Genomic DNA, 21708 nt, shown 5'->3' with positions numbered 1-21708 from the left:
CCAGAGTAATTGCTCGCCCCCTTTGAAATCTCCTACACCTTTCCCCAAAACTGTGGGAGCTAAGGATTGCGACTCTTAAAAACTGTAAAATAAATAGATAATCTGTAGGATAATTGCCTATGTTACAATCCTCCCCATGCAACAACAGAAAAAGCAGTCTTATGCTGTGTACTTCTTAGGACTGGTGTAACTTGAATCCAAAAGCTATGAAGGAAATGGAAAATGTTAATAAATAATGATGTTTGAAACACAAGTCACTGAACAAACCACCAGACCTTTCGTGTTTATTCCACAGGACAGAAAACGTCTATCTCAGTTTGAGTAAAATAAAATCCTGACCAAAAATGTGTCTTAGGAATTAGCCTGGACGCTGCATGGTATTCAGAAGATAAATCAGAGTAGCTTACAGATTAACTCTTGGCAATACATACAGAATAAAGACAACTTTTGAAATAAAAATCAGTACAACTGACTACTTGACATTCCCTTGGTATGAGAAACCAAGGATCTCCTCAGGGCCACTGGAACTTTAAATTACCTTGTTTGATCCACTTTACAGCTGCCAGATTTCCATCTGGTATTTTCCATGTCAGAACCAAGCATATGTGTGCTCCAGACTGCGTGTTCTCAGTCTGATGTGTTCTGGAAATCCTGGCTTCATTTCCTAAATCCTAAGCAGGTGATCTGCACTTAAAAAACCAGTAATGTCTCCCTCAAGTGTGTTGGAATTACCCTGTGATGTGCAGACCAGCTGCAAAACTGGGACAGAAATCTTAGAGAAACGTACCAAATCTTCAAATTGTAGCTTCAGGGAAAAAAAAAATCAATATTTCTCAGAAAATCTGTACAAGTAGTACAACTGTCTTTTACATTCCAGTGTAACACTTTAAGAAGGAAAATCACTGCCTCTTCCAGGACAGCTCCAAATGGGTAGAAATTGCATGCCCTCTGGCAGCTCAGGTAAGTAAATCTGTCTTGAAAGAAGGCAAAGGAATGAAGACTAACACATTACAAGCAAAGGGCTGACCTTTTTATTAGCCCAAATATTCACCCTCTCCAATGCAACTTAGTCCAGCTTAGGCCCGTGGCTGTCCATCCACACAGTCATTCTTTCCCTCCTCACCCTTCAGCCACTGAATACTGGTAGCATATACTGGCACTGACAGAGGCAGCTTAGGGATGAGGAGGAAAAGACCAGGATAAGGAGCTTCCCAGTCCGTGGATCGGGCTTGGGTTCTGTTTGGTTTGTTATGGGGAAGAACACAGAGGAGGACTGCAAAGCCCAGAGGCTTCAATTTCACAGCTGCTCTCAGACCTCTACTGTATTATCTTTATTTCCTGGCACTTCCACTAGATAGCTGGCTTAGTTTCTTACTTGGCTGGCTGATAGGTTTAGGATTAGCTGCCACAGCATCCAACACCACCAGGTTATCCTGACTCTGGGATCCACTTGTTGCAAACAGCACGTTGGGGTCTAAGACTCAACACACCTGCGGGGGTGTAAAGAGGCTTCAGAAGGCAAGCGGGCAAGGAGCAGGGTGGCGTTGTCTCTCTGAACCGGAAAGTTCGATTTTAGAAGAAGGCTGGAAGCTAGCACCAAGGTCTTGGGCGCGGCTCCTGGCACCCCGCGACGGCGTTGCACGGCGGGTGGGGGGCTCGGGCAGCCCCCAGCCCGCAGGGTCCCCCCGCACCGCCGCCTCCTCCCCGGCAGCTGCTTCTACACGAAACCCCGTACAACAGCCAAACCCCAGCGCTTGGGTGAAGCCACCAAGCACGTCAGTTACACCGGCAAAGAACCACCGACCTGACCGCGTGATTTCATCCCCTGTTCCGCTCCCACCCGCCTCCCACCCCTACCAGCAGCAGCACCCCGCCGCCGCCGGGCCGGGGCCTGTGCTACCCCGCCGCCGCCTCAGGGCCGGGCCGGGCCCCGCCGCTGCTCCCCTCCCTCCGCCCTTCAGCCGCCCGGCGCCCACCTGACAGGCGGCGTCCGCGGCCCACGGCTCCCCCCCGCCCCTCCGCCCCTCCGCCGGGCCCTCCCGCCGGCCCCGGGCCGCCCTTCCCGGCGGCGCAGCTCCGCAGGACCACGGCCCTCCTTGACAGCCCGCGGCTTTAGGAAGCGTCGCCGGACGCTTTCCCGCTGACGGGCGTCCGCGCTCGCCTATCGGATAGCTTCTACTCACCATAAGCCCCGCCTCCTCGAGAGTCGCGACCAATCGGAAAAAGACCGAGTAGGGGGCGGGAGGAAAGGGCCTGCGAGCTCCCTCTTCCCTCACTGCTTCCCCCTCTCCGCGGCGCGAGGAGCGCCCCTTTGCGCCCGCAGGTGATTGACGCGAGGCAGCGACCAATGGGATGCGGAGGGCGTGCGGCGGGGCCAATGGCGGGGCGGGGGCGGGCGGCGGGGGGCGGGCGGAGCGGCGGGCCGGGGTGAGGCGAGGCGAGGCGCAGCGCCGGCGGGAGGGCGATGGTGGTGGCGTGAGGCGCGGCGGGACCCGCGCTGCCTGCCCGCCCGGCTGGCGGGGCGACGAGGGGCGGCGTGCGCTCGGTGAGCTCGCCATGAGCTCGCAGGGGAACGGGGACAGCCGCGGGGCGCTGCCGCCGCGGTAATGGGCAGCGGCAGCGCTGCCTCTCGCCTGCCGTGTGTGCCAGCGGCCGCGCCTGCCCGGCGGGGCCGGCCCGTCAGGAGCCGGGGGCAGGTGAGTGCCGCGGTGTGTGGGGGGCCGCCCGCGCTGCCCCGCGTCCCTTCCCCCCCTCACCCGCCCCCTCCGATCGCCGCCGTTGGCGTTTTAATTTTAAAAGCCCAACGGCTGCGGGGGGCGCTGCCCGGCGCCGAGGTGACAGGGGCTGGCGAGGCGGGGCGCGGCGCTCCGAGCCCGCGGGGGCGGCGCTCGCCGGGGGCATGGTCCGGCGCCCCGGCTGCCTGCTCGCCAGCCTTGCTGCCCTGCTAGCCCGCCTGCTCGCCAGCCTTGCTGCCCTGCTAGCCCGCCTCCTCGCCAGCCCTGCTGCCCTGCTAGCCCGCCTCCTCGCCAGATGCGGCCACCTTTTGCTTCCCCCTGTTGCTAGCGCAGAGGCTTTTTCGCCGGGCGCGGCAGAGCTGCCTCCCGTCGGGGGGAGAAGCCCCCTCAGGGCTTCTCCTCTCCCTTTGCATCCCCCCGGTGAGCGTCTCTCCGCTGGGGATGGAGAGGCATTTCCATTTCAATGTGATGCAGCGAGGAGGATGGGGACTCCTGGGCAGCCAGCGCTCAGGAGATGCCCCTGCCGCTTCCATCCTCCTCCTCCTCGCCCATTTCACTAGTAACGCTCCCTCGTCGCCTTCTCGGCAGTTCCTTCTCTTTGGGAAGAGAAACGGGAGCGGGAGGTGTGTGCGTGAGGGGGAAACAACTGTTACACCTTTTGTCATCCAGACAAAGAACTTGTCTTCATCCCCCGTGTCCCTCCCTCTGGGGGCATGCTGGCAGCACCTCAGCCACTTTGCATTGCTTCCCGGAGATGCTGCACAAGGAGTCGGTGTGGCCCTGACCTGCCCTTTTTTGTTGTTGTTGCCAATTATGATGGTGCTGATAAAAGGACGTGTTGATATGTTTCCAAACAGACTCGTGGTTTGCATTCCTGAAATTGCCGCAGCGTTCTTATTTATTAAATTGGCGGGGGGAATGGCAGCAGGAAGGGGGTATGTTTGTGTGGTTTATTGTAGTTGTTTGAAAGGTACGAGATCACGTGCAATTGCAGGCTGTGGTGTGTAGTATATTAACTGATGCTTTCTCCCCCTGTCTTATTTCTCTTCCAGCCCTGCAGTTTCCACATCATCTGCTGTGTGAGGAACGCTGATTCCATGAGAGAACTTCCTTTCAGTTACCTGTCTGCTCCTATTGCACGCTGCTCCTGGCCAGTGATGAGCCATTCAGCTGGACTGGGATTTACCATGAAGAAGGGAGAGGCGGAATATTAGCTGTAGACATCCTATCAAGTTCTTCATACACTGTTTTTACCGTGTCTGTATATAAACCTGCTAGTATCAAGCACACGCACTCTTAAACCTACATCGGTGTTTCCAGAGTTGCTGCTGTGTAAGAGGACTGGTATTTCTCACCATCATGGCTTCAGTTTGGAAGAGACTACAGCGTGTTGGGAAACATGCATCCAAGTTCCAGTTTGTGGCCTCTTACCAGGAGCTGATGGTGGAATGCACCAAAAAATGGTAAGAAGTAGCTCATGTTGCTGCACAAATGGTGGAGTAAGTCGCTGGTGCTGAAATAGAAAGGATGTTGCTCATTTTGTGTTGTTTGATTTGCATGCGTTGGTCTTGCCTCCCCTCACTTTCTCTTGCCTGCCCCTTGCAGAAGCAGCTGTGTGGGATACTTGTCTTTCTTGGACCTGTTGATTTTCTTCTGTGCTTGGATTTTCTTCGTCATTGTTGTTGTGCGGAGGACAGTGCATTGATTACCTCGTCACCTGTGACTTAGTGGTGTGGGTTTGGTTGTTGGGTTTTTTGGCTTTTTTTTTTTTTTCATGTTTCCCAAGAGCTGTTTTCCAATTCAATGCTTGGTGCTGAGTGTTATCTGCTGAACCTGTTGTTAGCTGACTAAGACATTTGAGATCAGTCGTGAAGAGGGTGGTGTTTTAATCTGGGGTGGATACCCATTTCAATTTTGACTTTTTACCTGAAGATGTCTTGTCTCTGCTTCCTCTTTTCCTTGTTCCTTTCCATCTTAATGGGAAGAGGGAAGAGACAGATCCTTGGGAACTGTCTTAAGGTATTTGTTTAGTCAGACAGGAATTTTGTGCAGAGGTGGTCCAGTTGGATGGCTTTGGATCTGACTAGACAGCAGCTAACAGTTAATGGTGTGGGTCTGGCGCATCTTCCTTCCTGTGCAAAATAAGCTTAAATAAATATGCTAGGGAAGACTAGAAGCAGCTTTTAAATAGTCAGGCAAAGATCTCCATTATACAAATACTTAAGTGCTGTTTTATATGTTTGGAATATTGACGTTACTCACGTAATTCCTCACATTAGTGTGAGCCTGTAGTGTCAGGGGATGAAGAAAGTACGTGCCAGACCTCGTGGACGGAGATTTTCAGATTGCCTTGTAATAAACTGCAGCCTCCTTTCTAATACTTGGCCTTTCTTCTTGTTGGCAAGTTTGGCACTTGCATTGGCTGCTTTCACTGGTAATGAGTAATTGCCTCTACAAATTTAAATTCTATCTCTTGGAGTTGGAAATCTCTGTCAAATATGCTGGAAGGCTGCTCGCTGCTCTGCTTTAAAGGAACACGGTCAGGTTAAATAATTTTTTTTTTAACAAATTATCCTCACTGCCTAAAACACTCTGAAAGGTTATTAAGAAACAGAATCATTTTGGGAGTTGAACTTGCTTTCATGGAATAAGCTACAAGTAAAAACATTTTAAAAGTTGAAAGAGGTGGTTGTGTTTATCTCATGGGATCTACTGTCTCATTCAGGCCAGAGAGTTTTCCACAGTAATTTTGGTTTATCAGGTTCATTTCAGGAGTCGTGTTTATTACTTTTTATGTTTTGTTTGCATAAACTAGCTCGTTTTGGCTTTCCTTTTCACTTTGATTCACTCCTTGCTTGAGAATTTGCAGAATGCTTCAGCACTGAAGTATGAATGCTGCAGAGGAATGTTCAGATTGGATCTGCAGCTAACTTTCACTTGATTTAAGAAAGTCACACACAAAAGTTCTCTTGTGAACAATCTTGTTAATTTAGAAACAATCATCTTATTGTTTAATCATAAACTAGAGTGCCCACCTAGAAAAACGCCTATGTGTGAAGTAGTGAAACAGCCTTCAAAACCTCAGCTACGTAACTAATTTCTTAAAAAAAAGTTGGTTTTCTGAACCTTCATTTTACCTTCTTGGATTTAAATATAGGCAAGATCAGTGCTTGTGTTGCTTGTGACAAAGTAACAGTCTGGTGGTGAAATGTGGATGAATTCTAGGAAAAATAACAATAGGGGAAAAAACATCACTTGCACAGTCTTTTGATTGTAGGCTTTCCTATTTTGCTTCCTCTTGTTAGGAGAACCTTAACAAAAATGTTCTTTAAGTGTGCAAGTTAAAATTATGGTATTTCTGCCAAAAGTGGAACCCCTATCTGAAACAAAAGGGTAAATATATAAATATTTTTGAGAACCTTCAGCTAAGTCTTTGCTTAACTGCAGAAGATAGTTCTGCATGTGCTGACAGAATCACTGCTTCCTCTGTTTTAAAGCTTGTCTCAGAGTTTGGCCCATGTGAAAGCAAAACAGAAGAAATGAACTCCATATGCTGTTCTTGCTGAAAGCACTCAATATGTATTAAGGGTCAGTGCTGTAGTCTGTAGTTTGTTTGATCAAAATGTAGTAAGCAGTAAGTTATTTTAATGTACTGGCATTTTAACAATGCAGTGTTTCTGGGGGAAAAGAATGCTCCATTCTTATTTTAAAATAAATGACAATGCAGTCATAAACACGCTTGAACTGGGATGTGTCTGTGAGCAAGGACTGTGCATGACCAAACGAGGCTGGGTGCCTGTCTGTGAACTGCTATCTTCTGTTCGCTTTACATTTGTCTAACCCTTCAGAAAGTGACTTGTGTTTTAGAATATTCTTGTAACTGATCACGTGCAGTTTGCAATGTTGGTGTATTTGTGGTTGGCTTTACACTTTTTGTCTCCTCTAGACTTGAATTGATTTTATTTTTATTTTTTTTTTTAAACTTGGTGTTCAAAATAACTCCAGAAAAAAAGAGCAAGAGCTACGTTGGCTGTGTGGGAAGTTGCTACCACTCTAGTGTTGCTGCTTCACTTTAAAAGGATTACCTCTAAGTACAGCAGCATTTGTCCAGCATAGGTGAAACTCCCCTCTCCTTGCTTTTTCTGCTCTCTGATTTCTGATTCTTGTCCCTACTAATGCTTAAAGACAGCCACTCTCAGGTGATTGCTTTTCATCAGTGGTGCATTTTGAGGGGGCGGACTGTGATGGAGTGCCCAGTGTCGTCACTGTTTCATTAGAAAAACCTTATTTTCAGGTAATTAACAACACTGCGTCACTTCTGTGGCATTCTGGCTGCTCCCGCTGACCCAGACCTAATTATTGTGGCTGCACAGTACCTTTGAAAAATTGAGCAGTTGGTTCCTTTAGAGCCTTTCATTAAAAATAAATAAATAAATATAGCCTTGGTCTTTAATATGGATTAGTGACTCCTGCTACTGTGAAAACGTCATGCTTTGCATTAATCATATAAGTGCTTGATTTTTTTGAAAGGTGCTGGCTTGGCAGTGCCCGGAGTGTGTCATCCTCCACTTACCCTTGGAATAAGCTGGGACAGCACAGGATTTTCCACCCAGCCGTGCCAGTGAGCTGCAGTCCTGGCTGCATGGTAGGAGAGAGTTAATTTAGCCTTATCCTCAGTGCAGAGCCATTGAATAAAACCAGAAATCAGTCTCATGAGTTTTGATTAGGCTTCTACAAAAAAAATTGTATTTGCTGTTCTGCATCCCTGGAGCAGGCTGTTGCTGCGTGGGATAGGATGGATAGCACGGTGCCGGGCATTGCTGGCAGGTGTAAGGCTGTGACTTGTGCAGGGGATCCAGTTCAGTTGCCTGAGCACTGGTTTCTAGAGCTGTTTGAGATGCCTTTGGGTTTCCTGCCAGTCCCAGCTGCCAGTTTGGAGAAGCCCAGGTCTCCTGTTGATCCAGTGTGAAGCCTGCCAGCCCAGCATGCATCTCTTGTGTACCCTGGGGCTTCTCAGCTGCTGGAGGCCTCTGCTCAGGACTGAGTCAAGGCTTGTCTGGGGTGCAGGCTGAGCAGAGCAGCCCCACAGGAGGAAAATACCCCTTTGGACCAGAGATCGGTTCCCGAACTTGGACCAGGAGCTGTGATAGCTGTTTTATAGGGCTGCTGAAGCATCTAATGCTGAACATGTGAACACTCTAGGATGACTTTTATGTTTCCTTGTTTTTTGTGTGCTACCTTGCAAGTCAAGAACTCGATAGACACTTCAAGTGTAGTACTGATTGGTTTCCACAGAGTGGCCTAACTTCCAGAGCTGAGGTTGTCAGGTTCCTAGTATGTCATTGTCCATTAGAGGCTTTTATGAGCAAGAAAGGTGCTCACCTGAATGTAGGTGCTAACTGCTTAAAAACACTGGAAAAGAATAAACATAAAGAGCCTTTTCTACAGGATTTGCCATTCAGGAGTTGCTGTAGAGATAAAGAAGTATGGTTTGTTGTGGCTTCTGTTACAATATTTGTAATACCTGTCGTCTCCTAGATGTACTGCTTTGCTTTTAAATCTGTCTTAAAAATCCAGTGAGCCATGATGTTCTAAAAGGGTTAAACTTTTCTTGTATGCTGCCTTAACTGAAGACAGGCTGCATTTCCATGAGGCAAGTTGCCTAGTTTTGTGCCAGCTAGGTACGATCTGAAGTAGGTTCTGTATTTTCAAATATGCATCTTCCTCTTTTGGAAATGAAATAATGCTTAATCTTTTTTTCCAAAAGGCTTTAGCCATCTGTTTTTCTCTTCTATTGTAGTTTCATAACTGGATGCTGCAGGAATTTTAAGATTTGGCATGCATTGTGCATGTGAGAGAAATGAGCTTTTTGAGATTCCACGGTTTGCACCAATCTGCTTGTCTTCTGGTTGCTGCTTTCCAGCAAACTCTTCAGTGCTGAAGGCCACAGAAAGAAACTGGAGTTAACTGGGTTCTGTAGAAATCCTTGGGGGCTGCCTGCACAGGGTCGGCTGTCAGATTGCTCGGTTCATTTCCTTGATTTGCACGGTTGTTAAGAGGGGATTTTGTGAGCACCTATGTGCTTTTAATTATTAAGGATGATCTCCTTGAAGCTTGTAACAGAAAGAGATACAGTTACAGGTCATTTCAGAATCCCTTTGAGTAAATTTTGCTGAAACAGTGCTTTTTGTTGTGGGCTTGCTCTTCTGAGTTTCTGATCAAATTTGCATTTGCGTGTTAGCCATATAGGTATACTGTAAAAAGTATAGCTTGTGCAAGGGAAGTGTCATGCAATTTCTCCTGCTTTTTAGCTTCTTTCTCCTCAGTTAAATTATACTCTGTCCTCACACTCTTCATTGAGATCTCTGATTCCACACCAAATAATCCCCATCTGCAAATACACTTCAGCATTTTCTTCTCCTTTCATTTCCACTTTTGACTGAGGACTTTTTGAGGGCTTAAATTGCATGTCAAACTTACTCTTTCCAAATAATCACCACCAGCAGCCTTACAGGTCAGTCTTGTCCCTTTCTTCCTGCAGTCAATTAAAACACACTGTCCACACACAAAAGCAGTTCTCCTCTGCCACCTTGCATCTCTCTCCTTTTTGTATGCAAAAGAAAATCCTTGCTTTCAGAAATGTAGATCTGCTCCTTTAGGCTGCCTGCCCAGCTTCTGTCAGGAGGTGCCTAGAGTCTGGACTTCTTAACACCAGCTGCTTTCCTCCCCTACCTTACCAAGCTGGCCTCCTCACCCCTTTCATAGCCTCACCCGTGTTCCATGGAGCACGGCTTCGGAGTTTCTCATCAAGGTTGTTGGCTGCATATTGTGCAGTGAAGAGATTTCAGTAGGAGAGGTATGGGCACATGTGAAATCTTTCTTGCTGACTTTTTCAGATCAGCAGTGCTGCATGCTTATACCCATTTCCTATTCGCAGCAACTCTTTGAGAGTGTTTGAAACTGTGTGCAGTTCCTAAAAGACCTCATTGGTAGAAGCAGGAACGAAGCTTAGTGTCTGTAAGGTAGAAAGATTTAGGTTTGTCCTAAATACTCGTTCTGGATTTTGTTTGTCTTTGAGAGACAGAATTCTTCCCAGGAGTTCCTTGACATAGTGCACTGTTCTAGCAGTAAGAAAAATAATGGTCTAAAGCAGAAAAGATTAGGATATATCCAAGTGTAGACAAATCTGCGTTAATGGCCTGTCATTCATTCAGTTAAAGGGGTGAGGATGTCATCTTGGATAAATAAAAAACACTAACTTACGTTCTGACATGGCTTTATTTTTTGAGGGAGAAACTGTGTGTGTGTAACTTCCTCACAGAGCTTTACAAATAAATAAAACCTGGCTCTGTTCCTGCAGGCACTGTGTTGCACGCGTACAATACTGTTCCTTTGGACCCGGTGGATTTGAGCTGGAATAAAGAAATTTTTGCAGGATTGGATCCCTGTGAATACTCCTTTCAGCTCTTTGTGTTACGAGGTTAAATGAAATATTATGACATTGTGTAGGCCTCATCTGAGCTGAGTCTTCAGTCTCTTCGACTGCTCAGGCTGTATAGTGCCAGTCTGTTGCTTCAATTAGTTTTTAATTGGTTGGAGAGAGCTGAAGTCCCTTTCACAGCTTAGTGTGAATAAGGAGAGGAGGAGGAGGAGGCTGGTAAGGTTGACTAAATCTGAGGAAACTCTTCTTATAAAACAAACCTTTCAGTTACCGTAGTAAAAGCATTCTGCTTGGGTGGCTTTCTGAGAATACAGACTGGGGGGAGTTGTTTGTTTACTTCCAAAAGCTTTCCCAGTTTACTCTGAGGGGAGTGTGTGAAGTGTGTGTTTGTTTCCCTTGCCCCTCTCCCTCCTTTTACTCCTTGGGGTGGAAGCTGGCCCTGGCAGGCTGTTCGCTGTGGGACACTCCTGAGCTGCCCTCTGCACCAGGTCTGTCCTGTGTGTCCTGGAGTGGACTCTGAAACACAGGAACTATGCAGCTGAACTTTTGTTCCTTATTTTAAGATATGCACGTGGCAATAGGGTAAATAAAGCTGTCCTTGTTTTCTTCCTCTTGTTGTCTTTACTTGAAAAATGTATTTCTGCAGCATGCAGTTTATGTAGGCGCATCAGAGCCTCTCAGCTGGGAAGCTGTATGCTTTGGCAGTTGAGGTATAGGGTAGTTGTGGCTTTTGGCACCTGGAAAGGCATTGCAGGGACTTGGGAGCTGTGGGTTAAGCATGAGCTAAAATTAGCAGAACCATAACTAACATTGCTGTTGTCTAAGGCTCTGGCTCATGAGGCTTTCTGGATTCAGGAGTGGAGCTGAGATGTCACTGCCCCTTAGCAGCAGTCTTCTGCCCTGAAGCAGAGGCAGGATGACAGTAAAGCTGCCCGGTGTGTCGGAGTTAACCGTCATCAACTTCGGTTCAGATCTGTAAAGTGAGCGTGAGGAGCAGATGCGGTGGGGGGGGAGACCTGCCAGAGGGGTGAGATGAGACACAGCTGTAGGCAAGAGCATCTTGAAGTGCTTCAGCTAAATCACCTGGATCCTGAGTAAGTGCCCTGTGCTGTCACTGCAGGGCTTCTGAGCACACAAGCTTTGGAGATGAATCAGAAGTGCAGGCCCTCAGAACTATTGTTTCCAGCTGCCTGCAAACCTGTAAAGATGAGCCATCCAAAAGTAATTCTTGTTTGCTTGTTGAGGTTCTCTTTGTAGTGGAGAGTCATTAATGGGGTTTCTTTTTTATTTCTATTTTACTGTTATTTAAGGAGACTTTCTTGAGGATTATTCCAAAGCTATGGTCAGACTCTGCAGCTGCTTAACTGTCTGCAGCTGCTGAACTGTGATCTCTGTGGCTCTGTGTATTTATTTCTGCACAAACTGGTTTTGGGTTTTATTGCATGTGCCCGCTAAGTCTCCTGCAGTCGTTCTGTGGGCTTTGTTTTGGGTGAGCTGCTGTATGGGAGCCTAACAGCACACTAGCAGATCCAGTCTTTTTTTTTGATAAATCTGTTTTTCAAAACTACTTTGGTGCTGCCCGAACATGACAAGGGTAAAATAATTTCTAGTTCTGGGGACAACTGAATTGAAACACTTGGGGGCATTTTAAGGCTCTTACTGTGTCACATCAGTTTTGACTCCCATATTACTGTGGCCCACATTACTACCACTGGTTTCCGTGGAGCCATTTCCACAAGCACCTGTAGTGACCGGTCACCCTCCATGTTCACTGCCTCCTCTTTCTTTACCCAAGAAGTAACGTTTGCTTCCCTGCTGCTGTCTGGCGGGTCGGAGGTCTCTGGGGCTGCTGGATGGGTGACATTGGCTGTTGTGGTGGGAGATGCATGTTTTGGTGGGTGTGCAGCTTTGCTGGGGGCATATGTTCATCTCCACCTGCTGGGACAAGCCCCAGCACCTTTCTCCTAGGCCAGGCAGACCAAAGGCTCAGTCAGCTCTGCGCTTTCCATTAGGTATACTGCTGCCTGATGCCCTAAGATGATAGCTGTCCTGAACTTTCTTCAGGGCCAAGACTAATGCACTAATGCCTGTGCTTTTAAATCCAGTGTCATACACTGACTCTCCCGCCACAGCTGTGCTTGGGAAGAGTATTTGCATAGCCAGTACTGTTAATATCAAAAGCCGTATTAAATGAAGTAATTGGAGAATCTGGACCATTGAATGCAGTTGGCAGCGCATTGTACCCTGCCACTCAGCATGCACTGTGAACTTCCTTTACTTTCAGTGACTGCTCATTAAGTAAATTCTGAATCTCTTTGTTTATGGCAGTACATAAGAGAAGATTTAAAAGAACAGGAAGAGCTGTCAAAACACCTTAATTCACTTCTCCAGCAAGCATCTTAACTTGGCAGCTTGTAAATTTCCTAACCAACCTGTTGCTGACTTATCCGTGGTTTATTAGCAGAGGACTTAACCTTGACAGCAGCTGGTAGCACCTGACATGATTATAGCTCTGGAGTCACAGTGCTGGCCATGTTAGCAGGTGCGTGAGTCTGTTTGGCTGCTCTGAACTGCTTGGCTGTTATTTTTCTTCTGATTGTACCTACTGACTCTTGGAAAACTGATTAGTGGTTTGTCTCTTCCTGTAGGTAACCGGAGCAATAGTTGCATAGAGCTATGAAAAATTTTAAAGAGAACAAGATTTTGGAACTCCTTTTTCTGTTCAAATGCAGATCTTAGCTGCATAGGGTACCCGGAATAAGTGTCTCTTAAGTTGAGCAAGTGAATATTCATAAAACTTCCCCTTGCATTCCTTTATCTTTGACATGTAAGAAAATTTTAAGAATGGGAAGCCCTGACCCATTTTTCAGAACTTCCTGTCATCCCACAAAAAGCGGAAGAATCTAGCACAGTGTTTCTTGATTTTGAGGCATATATGGGATGATTCCTGTTTACTGGTAGCACTTTTAAAAAGATCCTTTTTTAAAATACCCATGACAATGTTTTCACCCTGCTGTTTTGGGATTTGTGCATGTAGAAAAGGACATTTGGGGTTGTAGACTTTGCTTTTGGTTTCTTATTTTCTTGCTAAAATTGTTTACTTTCCTCCCTTTAGCTGGTTGCTCTGAGCTCCAGTGTCTGCGTACCCTTTCAGAATACCAAGGTAGACAGTCTTAAAACAGTAAAGGAATTATTTTCTTTCTCATGGATTCATTTTTTTCATATACTGAATGGATTTTGATTTTTTGTTTGTTTTGAATTGAAAGATGACTAAGAGTAATCTTAACATCCTGAATTCTCATAGTGGTTGATGGAACGGTGACATTTTTTTTTTACAGAGGATTGAGAAAATGTGATCACCCATATTGCTAGAACTGCAAACATCTAGTGCCTGAGACATGATGCCTCCTTTAGCCCATGGCTGTAAGGCTGTCCAGTAGAGTTGGGGGTGGTGGTGGTGGTGTGTGTGCAGGGAAAGGCAGCTCTTCTTTTCTGCCCCCACGCTTCTTCCCTCTTTGCTTGGGTAAAGCCCTGCCAGCTGGAAGCTAGCAGCTGTGCCGCGGGAGTGCCGGAATACGGTAATACGGAGAGCTTGGTAAAAGGTGGTGCAAGGGGACTGCCCCTGGCGTGCCGTCAGCTACCTGTGGGCCTGCGGCAGCCTGCTGCACCACACTGCCTTGTCAAAGCCTGTTGTACCGCCACACCAGTGTTGCTGTCATTTGTCCAGAGAGATGTGACAGCCCTTTTCTCTGGGTACATGACCTGTGGTTTACAGGGCCATGCCGTCAGTGGTTATCATAAGTTTGCTTGCTGTGTTGTTTTTGAACCTTGGGCTTCTCCCTTATTTTTAGCTTTGCTTCATAGGGAAGAAGCTCTCATGTGATGTTAAAATGTGTCTGAATTTTCTGTCTAGCCAGCAACTTCAGCATTGCGTCGGAAAGTTTCAGCAGACAATTTCAACCAAAGCTTTTGGGGGTGGAAACCTCCAGCTATTATTTCCATGGGTTTTGTGAGAAAAGGCTTCTGAATAGAAGAGTCTTGGTCAGACCCAATGGTTGCAGGTAAAAAGCCATTAACCCTACCCTTTATTAGACACTGGAGAATCTGCAAGGGTGAAAGCTGCTGGCAGCGCATCTCTTTTCCTCTGCTTGGAACTAGGGGTTTGTTTCAGTTTGTGCTTCCACACGGCCCTTTGTGTGAGTATATTTTTGGAGCAGGGAGCTGCTAGGTACATTTCTGGGCTTCTCTGCTCCCCATCTGTTGCTGCAGCTACCTCCTGCTCTAGCTGTCTCGGGAGAGGCTGCATCACAGGGAAAATGGCAGCGAAACCAGGCTTGTTATCTGTGCTTTCAGTCTGTGAGTTACCTGGTCCTGGCACTTGATATTAGTCTTGCCCATCGTCAGTAACTTCAGTACTGCTGGTAGCATGGCTAATGTTGATGTAGTCCCACCGCAGATGGCAGGGAGTCCCTCGTCTCCTTTCCTACTGCTGTACCAGGAGACAGGAATATGGAAACTTTTGCGTGTAGTTTCAGTCTTCTTGTCTGGAGTGGATGCTAATAAAGTATTTACAGTGCACTAAGTCTGCTTCCTCCTGGAGGGGGGGGGAAAAGCTGACTTCAGTAAATAAATTTATTTCAGACAGATTTGTTCTTAGGGAAGTAGAGCATGTACTGTAAGGGAAAAATAATACCACTTTTAGCAACAGCTGGTGAAAGGAGTGTACTTGTGAGATGTGCAATTAATGATAGTCAAACTGTAGTTTAAAAAAAGAAAATAATCTTGAGCTACTCTTGAGTATAGGAAAGCTACAATTTACCCTACTTGTTTATGTCCACTTGATTCACAAGTGGTTGTGAATTCCTGATGGACTGAATCCACCTTGTGCTTGGGAAGGTCACACCACTTGGTTTTCTGGAATGTGAGGGTACATGGCATTGTATTGAGCTCTGAGCACTAGCTGCAGCGATGCTCTAGGGCTGCAGTGCCTGTCATAAAAATAAGCTACAATTTACCCTACTTCTTTATGTGTCCACTTGATTGTGAGAACTGTCAGTATCTCTTATGGCTGACAAAACCCCATTAAGGCCCAGAAAAGCAGAAGCCTGCTGCTTCGTTAGCCTCACAGGGCGGGCTTTCTGCCCTCCTCTTCCTTCTGAGCTGTGCTGTAGGCAGGCTCAGAGAAGACTGTTAGGTTTGCCTCGAGTCTTCTCCTGTGGGGTTAGTTTATTCCTTGCAGCCCTAGGAAGCCTTTTAAAAATGGTTGGCCTTGCAGCTTTTTCTGTGGGATATGTGCTTGTTGTGTTTCAGTGTTGCTCAGGGATGGGCAGGATGGGCTGTGAGCTGAGCTGAGCTCGTGGGGGAGCAGGGGCAGTGAGAAGCAGAACGTGAGGCTTTTCTCCGTGTTTGAATGTCTTCTGGTCTGCCTGTGCAGGGTATACAAGGCAGATTCTCCTTGGTTTGGAGATACAAAAACAGTGACCTAAATACAAGCAACTAGTGTGCAAAGCAAAAATAATTATTTCAGAGAGCAGCCATGGAACCGCCTCGTATTTCTGCTGACGTCATCTCTCTGGTTCGCACAGGTTTTATTGTTGGGGTCTTTGCTTCTTGTACGGAACATCCCTGGCAGCAAAGGAGAATTAAAAACTGTGGGGAGACATTTCTGGAAGCTGGTAACACGTGACAGAGAAGTCTGTCACCTGTGCATAGTATGTACAAATATACAGTTCAAGATGCAATGTATATATATAAAATCAATGTATGTTGTTGAACCACGTTAGGTGGGAAAGCCTGGATGGTGATGAGGAATAGCAGAAGGGGTGGCTGTCGCTGGCAAGGGACAGATCTTGTCCACCCTTGGTTATTCTGGGAGACTTAAGCATGCTATGGGGCACATGGGCTGAGCAGGGCCAGAAATCTATTTCCTTACAACCTCAAGCCATCTCGCTGGTAAATTAAGTAGCTTTGAAATGGCTTTGAAGTAGTGAAGTATTTAATGTTGCTGAAGTGCTCAGCATTGTAGTAAACCCCAGGCCTTTGTTTTCTTATTTAATACAATTCCTTTCAGCTGTAGTCAGATTTTTGTATTTTATTCAGACAGGAGTTTGCTGACCCAGGCCATGTAAAATTCTTATGACAAAATGTGCATGCTTTAAAATGGGAACTTACTGTGTCACGCTGAGCTTTCAGACTTGGTTTTGCTGAACAAGCAACATGCACTTGGGTATATTTGGGCCTCATCTATATGCAACAGCTCTACTGTTTTACTGTGCCTTTACGATCCATGTCGTACAGCACCTATTCTTCACTTATAGGCAGGAGGCAGCAGTACAGAAGTAGATTATCTAGAGACATTTTCATCGGAATAGCTGCACAGCCAGTTTAAATACTGCTGTAGCAAAACAAAATGCATGTATATTTCTGATTGTACCAGGGGAACTATTCCAGTTTGGAGTAGCTTCCCTAACTGAAGTAGTTTTGTTGTCACAGACACTGTCATGAGTGTGCTGTGATTATCGAAAACGTTTTTGGGCCTCTGCTCGCCGGGGAGGTAACCCATCGTTACCCACGGGGCCAGCCTGAACCCCGAGCCCAGCGGTGACACAGGGCGAGCAGGTGCTGGCTTTGGTGCTGTCTGCTCAGCCGCGCTGACGGCAGTGAAACTGAAATGAGGCCTTGCTCAGGCACAGACTAATGTTTCACTTTCATAATTCATAATAGTCACAATTCTTTCAAAAGCTATTTTAAAAGGGAGGTTACATCTTTTGGTGAATACTAATTGTGATTTCACCTCTGAGTGACTGCAATAGTAACAATCATACTGTTAAAGAAGAAATCTGAATTTAAAGTGTTCCAGGGATTCTTTTTGTGCTGAATGAAAACAAACTCCATTGTTCAAGTATTTCTACCTTTAAGACACAAGTAGGAAAAGTCTCGCTATTAATACCATATGATGTTAATTTCTGAGTGCATTTGAAAGGGGTTCTTTCATAACATTTTTATTCAAAGAAAGATTTATAGCTTTGTAAACAAAACTGCAGTATGTGCCTGGCCTTTGTCGATGTAATTTTGCTCGGTTCAAATTGAAGTCTCGATCTCTTCAACCTGACATGTCCTTATATTGCCACAGTGTTGTATTTTCTTCATTGTATCTGTGTGAGTGGTTTTCCATATTGGTGTGATGTGCCAGTTTCTGGGTGGCTGATGTGAAAAGGGCAGGAATAATGCAGCATACACAAAAAGGGTATTTACATGCTCTTACCCTTTGGTGCATTTGTACAGTTACAGGAGGATAAGAACTTATTTACAGTTCAGGCTTTTTGAGTTGATTATTGTATCCAGGCATCATTGCACTCTTTATTTGAGTCTGGGAAGTTGGTTTTGTACATGTGTGGCTGTGGGAGTTTGATCTTACGGGGTTTTTTTCCTATCCCAAGGCAAGCTCCTACTCACAGCAAAGGAGTTGCACATGGTGTTCTCACTCTCTCGCTACCCAGATGTAGCCAGAAGCTGCAGAGTAGGTTTTGAGAGTACTTGAAAGTAGAAGGACTTGTGAAGCTGTATAGGTTTTCAGTTACTAAAATAGTAGTAAAAGTTATTTTTGTTCTTTATATAAATAATTCTGTGTCAGTCAGTTTAGCACCTTCATTTGTTCAGAGCAGACTCAATAAATTCTGTGCAGTTTTATCTACGTAGGTACCTTTGATTTGGAGAAATAGGTATCTTTGATTTGGGAAATAAAGTCCTCTCTGCTTCTCATTCTACTAGAATGTGGTCTAGTGATAGAAACAACAGAAGCTGGAAAATCCTGGTTCTGCACTAGGCTTCCTTTCAGCTTCCCTCGTAACTGGGTAGACAAGTCGTCTTTTCTATCACTACCTAATTTGAGTGCACAAATCATCTTCCGTCAACTTTCCTACAGTTTTATGTCTGCAGTTACTTATAAATAGGATTTATGTCTCCTGTTAAAAGCCAGAAGGTAGCAGTTCTCCATTCAGCGGTACTGGTGTAAAACAACTAATAAGACACTTCTGCTGTGCAAAAATAAATACTGAGTGCTGACAATTCTCTGCGCAAAAATTCTGCAGCTGCACAGCTCCATTATTAAGAGTCTTACAAGACTGATGTGTGATAAGAGAGTAATGATCCCCATTTTCTATCTCTGAAAAGAAAATACAGAGAAATAGTGGAGAAGTGCAGAATTATGGTAGCAAGACACTGCATAACTGAGGAGGAAACTGCAGGTATGCCCTACACACTTGGAAAAATGCCCCCTCCTTTTTTTTCTCCCCATATGAATCATGTTACTAATGAGGTAATTCACAAGTGTGTTTGGTCATAGCAGGTCAGAGTGGAAACTGTTGCAGAACATTGTAGTATTGAGGTAGAGGGGGGGAAGCAGAGTACATGAGGTGAGTGGGAAAGGTTATTCTGGGGGGGAGGTGACTGCATGATCAGTGATCTACATTTACTGATGCAGAAGCTTAAACAAGGTTTTTGTTGTGTGTGTGGGGTTTGTTTGTTTTCTATTTATTTTTCTTTGAGTGATGTGTAATTAAGAGTACATGTAACGGATAAATGCCAGATTGAGGAGAAGAAAGTAATTTGTAGTAGGCTTTACGTGCATCCTATCTGGATTGACGTTTCTAAAATATTTTATGCAGTGGTGGTGATATTAGAAAAAGACAATAACCATAAGGATCAAGCTCCTCCTCAGTGGAAGTGGTGGATGCCTGAAGTGTGTACTTGCACTTGAAAGCCTACCTGTTGATTATTCCAGTGCAAAAAGTTCAGGGGACCTGCACTGTTTGTGTCAGATTAACTTGCAGATGGTTGTGACAGTCTGCCTGATAGTTCAAACCAAAGTGCTTTAAAAGAGGTGTTTGTGTAGGAACTATAGTACTAAATGAAGGAAGAGAACTCGTTAAGCTCTGTGAGGACTTTTGGGAATACAGCTGATAGGATGGAGCTCAGTTACAACTCCAACAAAGCTGTGGCTGCACAGCAGGATATAGGCTTATCGTTACTGTGATATAATCAGAGCTGTTGCAGTATTCTGCTTAAGTTTGTTGACTTCAATGTATGTATACACTGGCTGGATTAGAATTGCTGATCCTCCCCCCACCCCTGCAGAATTTATTTTCTATTTGGACTTTGGGTGGGAGCTTTTTCTTTCGGATCACATCTATGAAATCAGTCCCAAAACCTAATGGCTGTGGAAGAGAGAATGTGAAGGAGGTGGGGGGCAGGGAGAGTAAAATGTTATTTCCTAACCTTAAAAAATTCCAGGAATTCTATGCAGTATATTATTTGCTGTTGTTTTACTTGTTTGTTGCCCCAGCATATTTGTCCTGTGACTTACGATGTAAGAAGAGATAGGGTAGCACACGAGACATCTGAAATATTTATGAGGCTAAACTGGGAGAACCGCTCCGAGTTCGGTCAGACAGACTAAACTCTTGACTCGTACTCTCGTGAGAGAAGCAAACCTTCATCGCCCATTTCAGAATTGCCAGTCTGGTTCGTGGCTGACTCTTAAAGACCAGGATTGTACAGAAATCAAATGCTTCAAAGGCAGGAGAAAAATGCCAGTACCTGCTCTATCTCTGGTGTTGTTATTTCTGTGTGAAGCTGGTCATGTGTGATCTTTTCCTTACGGCTGTTATCTCTTTGATTGTTTGAACCTTTTTCTCCCTTCTTTGGGTGTTCCAGCTGTAAGGTCCCTGGGCACACGTGATCGCTATCTTAGGAGAGGTAAGAAAGGGAAGGCTGAGAAGAGGGAGCCTGCGTCCGTCTTGAAACCCTAGGGTCGTTTGGTTGTGGAGAGATTCATGTGTTAGGTGAAGTGGGAAGTGTCTGTTGCAGGAGCTTGTCTGTTTGTCTACACTTCAGTTCTGCTGGCCCTGACTTCTGCTCTGCCACCTTCTGCTATCCTGTTGCTGTGGGACATGCTTAATTTGTGGGATGGAGGAGGGCTGGCAGTTCCTTGGGAATATGGGCTGCATATGCTGCTCTGCTTGCCTCAGGGAAAGCTGGTGGTGCGTGCCTGATGCTGGGGACCGGCCACACGCACCAGACCTAGCTCGGATGCTCTGGGTTTACTGTGTGTCTTTACAGCAGGGTCTCACAGCTCAGAGGCTGGGTGTCGCAGGCAGAGCGCTTGCGGCAGCTGTTGTGCTACCTGTGCGTGAGTGGAAGGGCGTCAGGTTCTGGCATACCCAGCTGCCACGGGGAGTCCTGCCGTGCCCCTTCTGGGGAGCTTAAAGGTTTCTTTGCATTGTTCCAGCAGTGTGAGGTGATGCTACAAAAGCCAAATGTCTAGCTCTGGTTTACATTTTGACTTCATAGTTTTCTCCAAAACACTTTTTTTTCATTGACTTTGAAGTTTGAGGGTTTCAGTGACCCAAAGCATCTTTGAACATGGAAATGAATGAGTAAATTCACACCTCATTTGGTACTATATTGCTTGTCTGGCTGCAGAACAAACAAACCCAAACCCTGTATATGTTAAAACTGAGCACTAGCTTTTAGCCAGAGCAGTGAGAAATAAGAGCCCTGCCTTGCCTGCAGCGAAAGGTGTTGAAGGCGTCAGCCTGCCAGGTTGCCCGTCTGCCTTCACCCAGGTCCAGCCGAGAGCTGCAGTGCTGAGGGCAGAAGTTGCGCTTCCTCCTGCAGAAAGCGCTGGGGAGGAAAAAGGCTGAGAAGGCGTCGGTAGTGCGCGGGGTAATGTGTTAAACAGCAAGAGCTAGATATGCCAGCACTCATCTGTCAGAGCCCAAGAGACAAGGTTAAATTAACAGATCAAGCTGAGATAAGTGTTTTGTGTAAGGTCTTGTCTATGCTCAGAAACTGGAAAAGTTAAGGAGAGCTGACTTAAAGCATGAAGTGCATAAATAAAGCCGTGCCGAACTCTCCTGTGAATGCACTCATTCAGGAGATTTGCTCCTCACTGCAGTAGCCCAGTGATCTTGATTTTCCTGAGCGTTCCTCTGTGGGCCTGTCCGTCATTTTGAAGTGCTCGTACTGCTGGAGTGTGGGCATGCACACACGTGTGCAGTGCTGGCCACGCCAAGGCTGATGTTCCATCTGAGTGCTCCAGAAGTAAATATGTGAAAATTTTGCAGGCTTCAACTTTTGAGCCTTATTTGTTTTAGAGATGAAAAGTGCTTTTTATATCAAATAAGCTGAAATATGTGGAAAATCTTATTTTGCAGAATCCAAGGAGTTTGTGTGCCCACGCATCTCTGTCCGTGTTGATGACTCTGCACATAACTGGTTTTCCCCCTCAGTGCTCTGTGTGAGCTCTGCACAGCTAAAATTGATTCCCATTCCCTTGATGGTTAGTTTACAGAGTGGATTTTATCATTAGGCTTCTTTGACCCTAACTAGGCAAATGATTAAATTTCAGATCAGAATTTTAATACATTTACAGTAATTTGTCTTAATTTCATTTACTGTAATACCTTTCTAAAAGCTTGAAATTAATTTTTTCTTCCTGTTTATTATCCTTATTTAATGCCAGATCGTACA

At 45.8% G+C, this 21708-nt stretch overlaps 1 protein-coding gene and 1 long non-coding RNA gene across 15 annotated transcripts in view; one reads left to right on the top strand and one right to left on the bottom strand.

Annotated features, from left to right (window-relative positions):
* Positions 1-254: 254 nt before the first annotated feature.
* On the bottom strand, positions 255-2299 carry LOC121090674. Of its 2 annotated transcripts, none has more exons than XR_005828648.1 (2): positions 2184-2299; positions 255-1490 (listed from the first exon to the last, which is right to left on the bottom strand). It is a non-coding gene; the product is annotated as an uncharacterized LOC121090674 (long non-coding RNA). The 2 variants fall into 2 exon arrangements; XR_005828647.1 differs by lacking the exon at positions 2184-2299 and adding an exon at positions 1977-2163.
* A 135-nt stretch (positions 2300-2434) lies between these two features.
* EHBP1 (EH domain binding protein 1) overlaps positions 2435-21708 on the top strand; it is a 226642-nt gene continuing 207368 nt past the window's right edge. For 12 of the 13 annotated variants that reach the window (XM_040598132.1, XM_040598131.1, XM_040598129.1 and 9 more), the window contains exons 1-2: positions 2436-2696; positions 3788-4198. In XM_040598132.1, the coding sequence (XP_040454066.1) occupies positions 4095-4198 (104 nt within the window). In that variant the 5' untranslated portion in view covers positions 2436-2696; positions 3788-4094. Of the gene's footprint in view, positions 2697-3787; positions 4199-21708 lie in introns of all 13 variants that reach the window. The other variant, XM_040598120.1, reaches the window with a different exon arrangement.

The sequence above is a fragment of the Falco naumanni genome, chromosome 6 (genome assembly GCF_017639655.2).
Source record: "Falco naumanni isolate bFalNau1 chromosome 6, bFalNau1.pat, whole genome shotgun sequence".
Classification (NCBI taxonomy): Eukaryota; Metazoa; Chordata; class Aves; order Falconiformes; family Falconidae; genus Falco; species Falco naumanni.
This window is presented reverse-complemented; position numbering and strand designations above follow the sequence as displayed.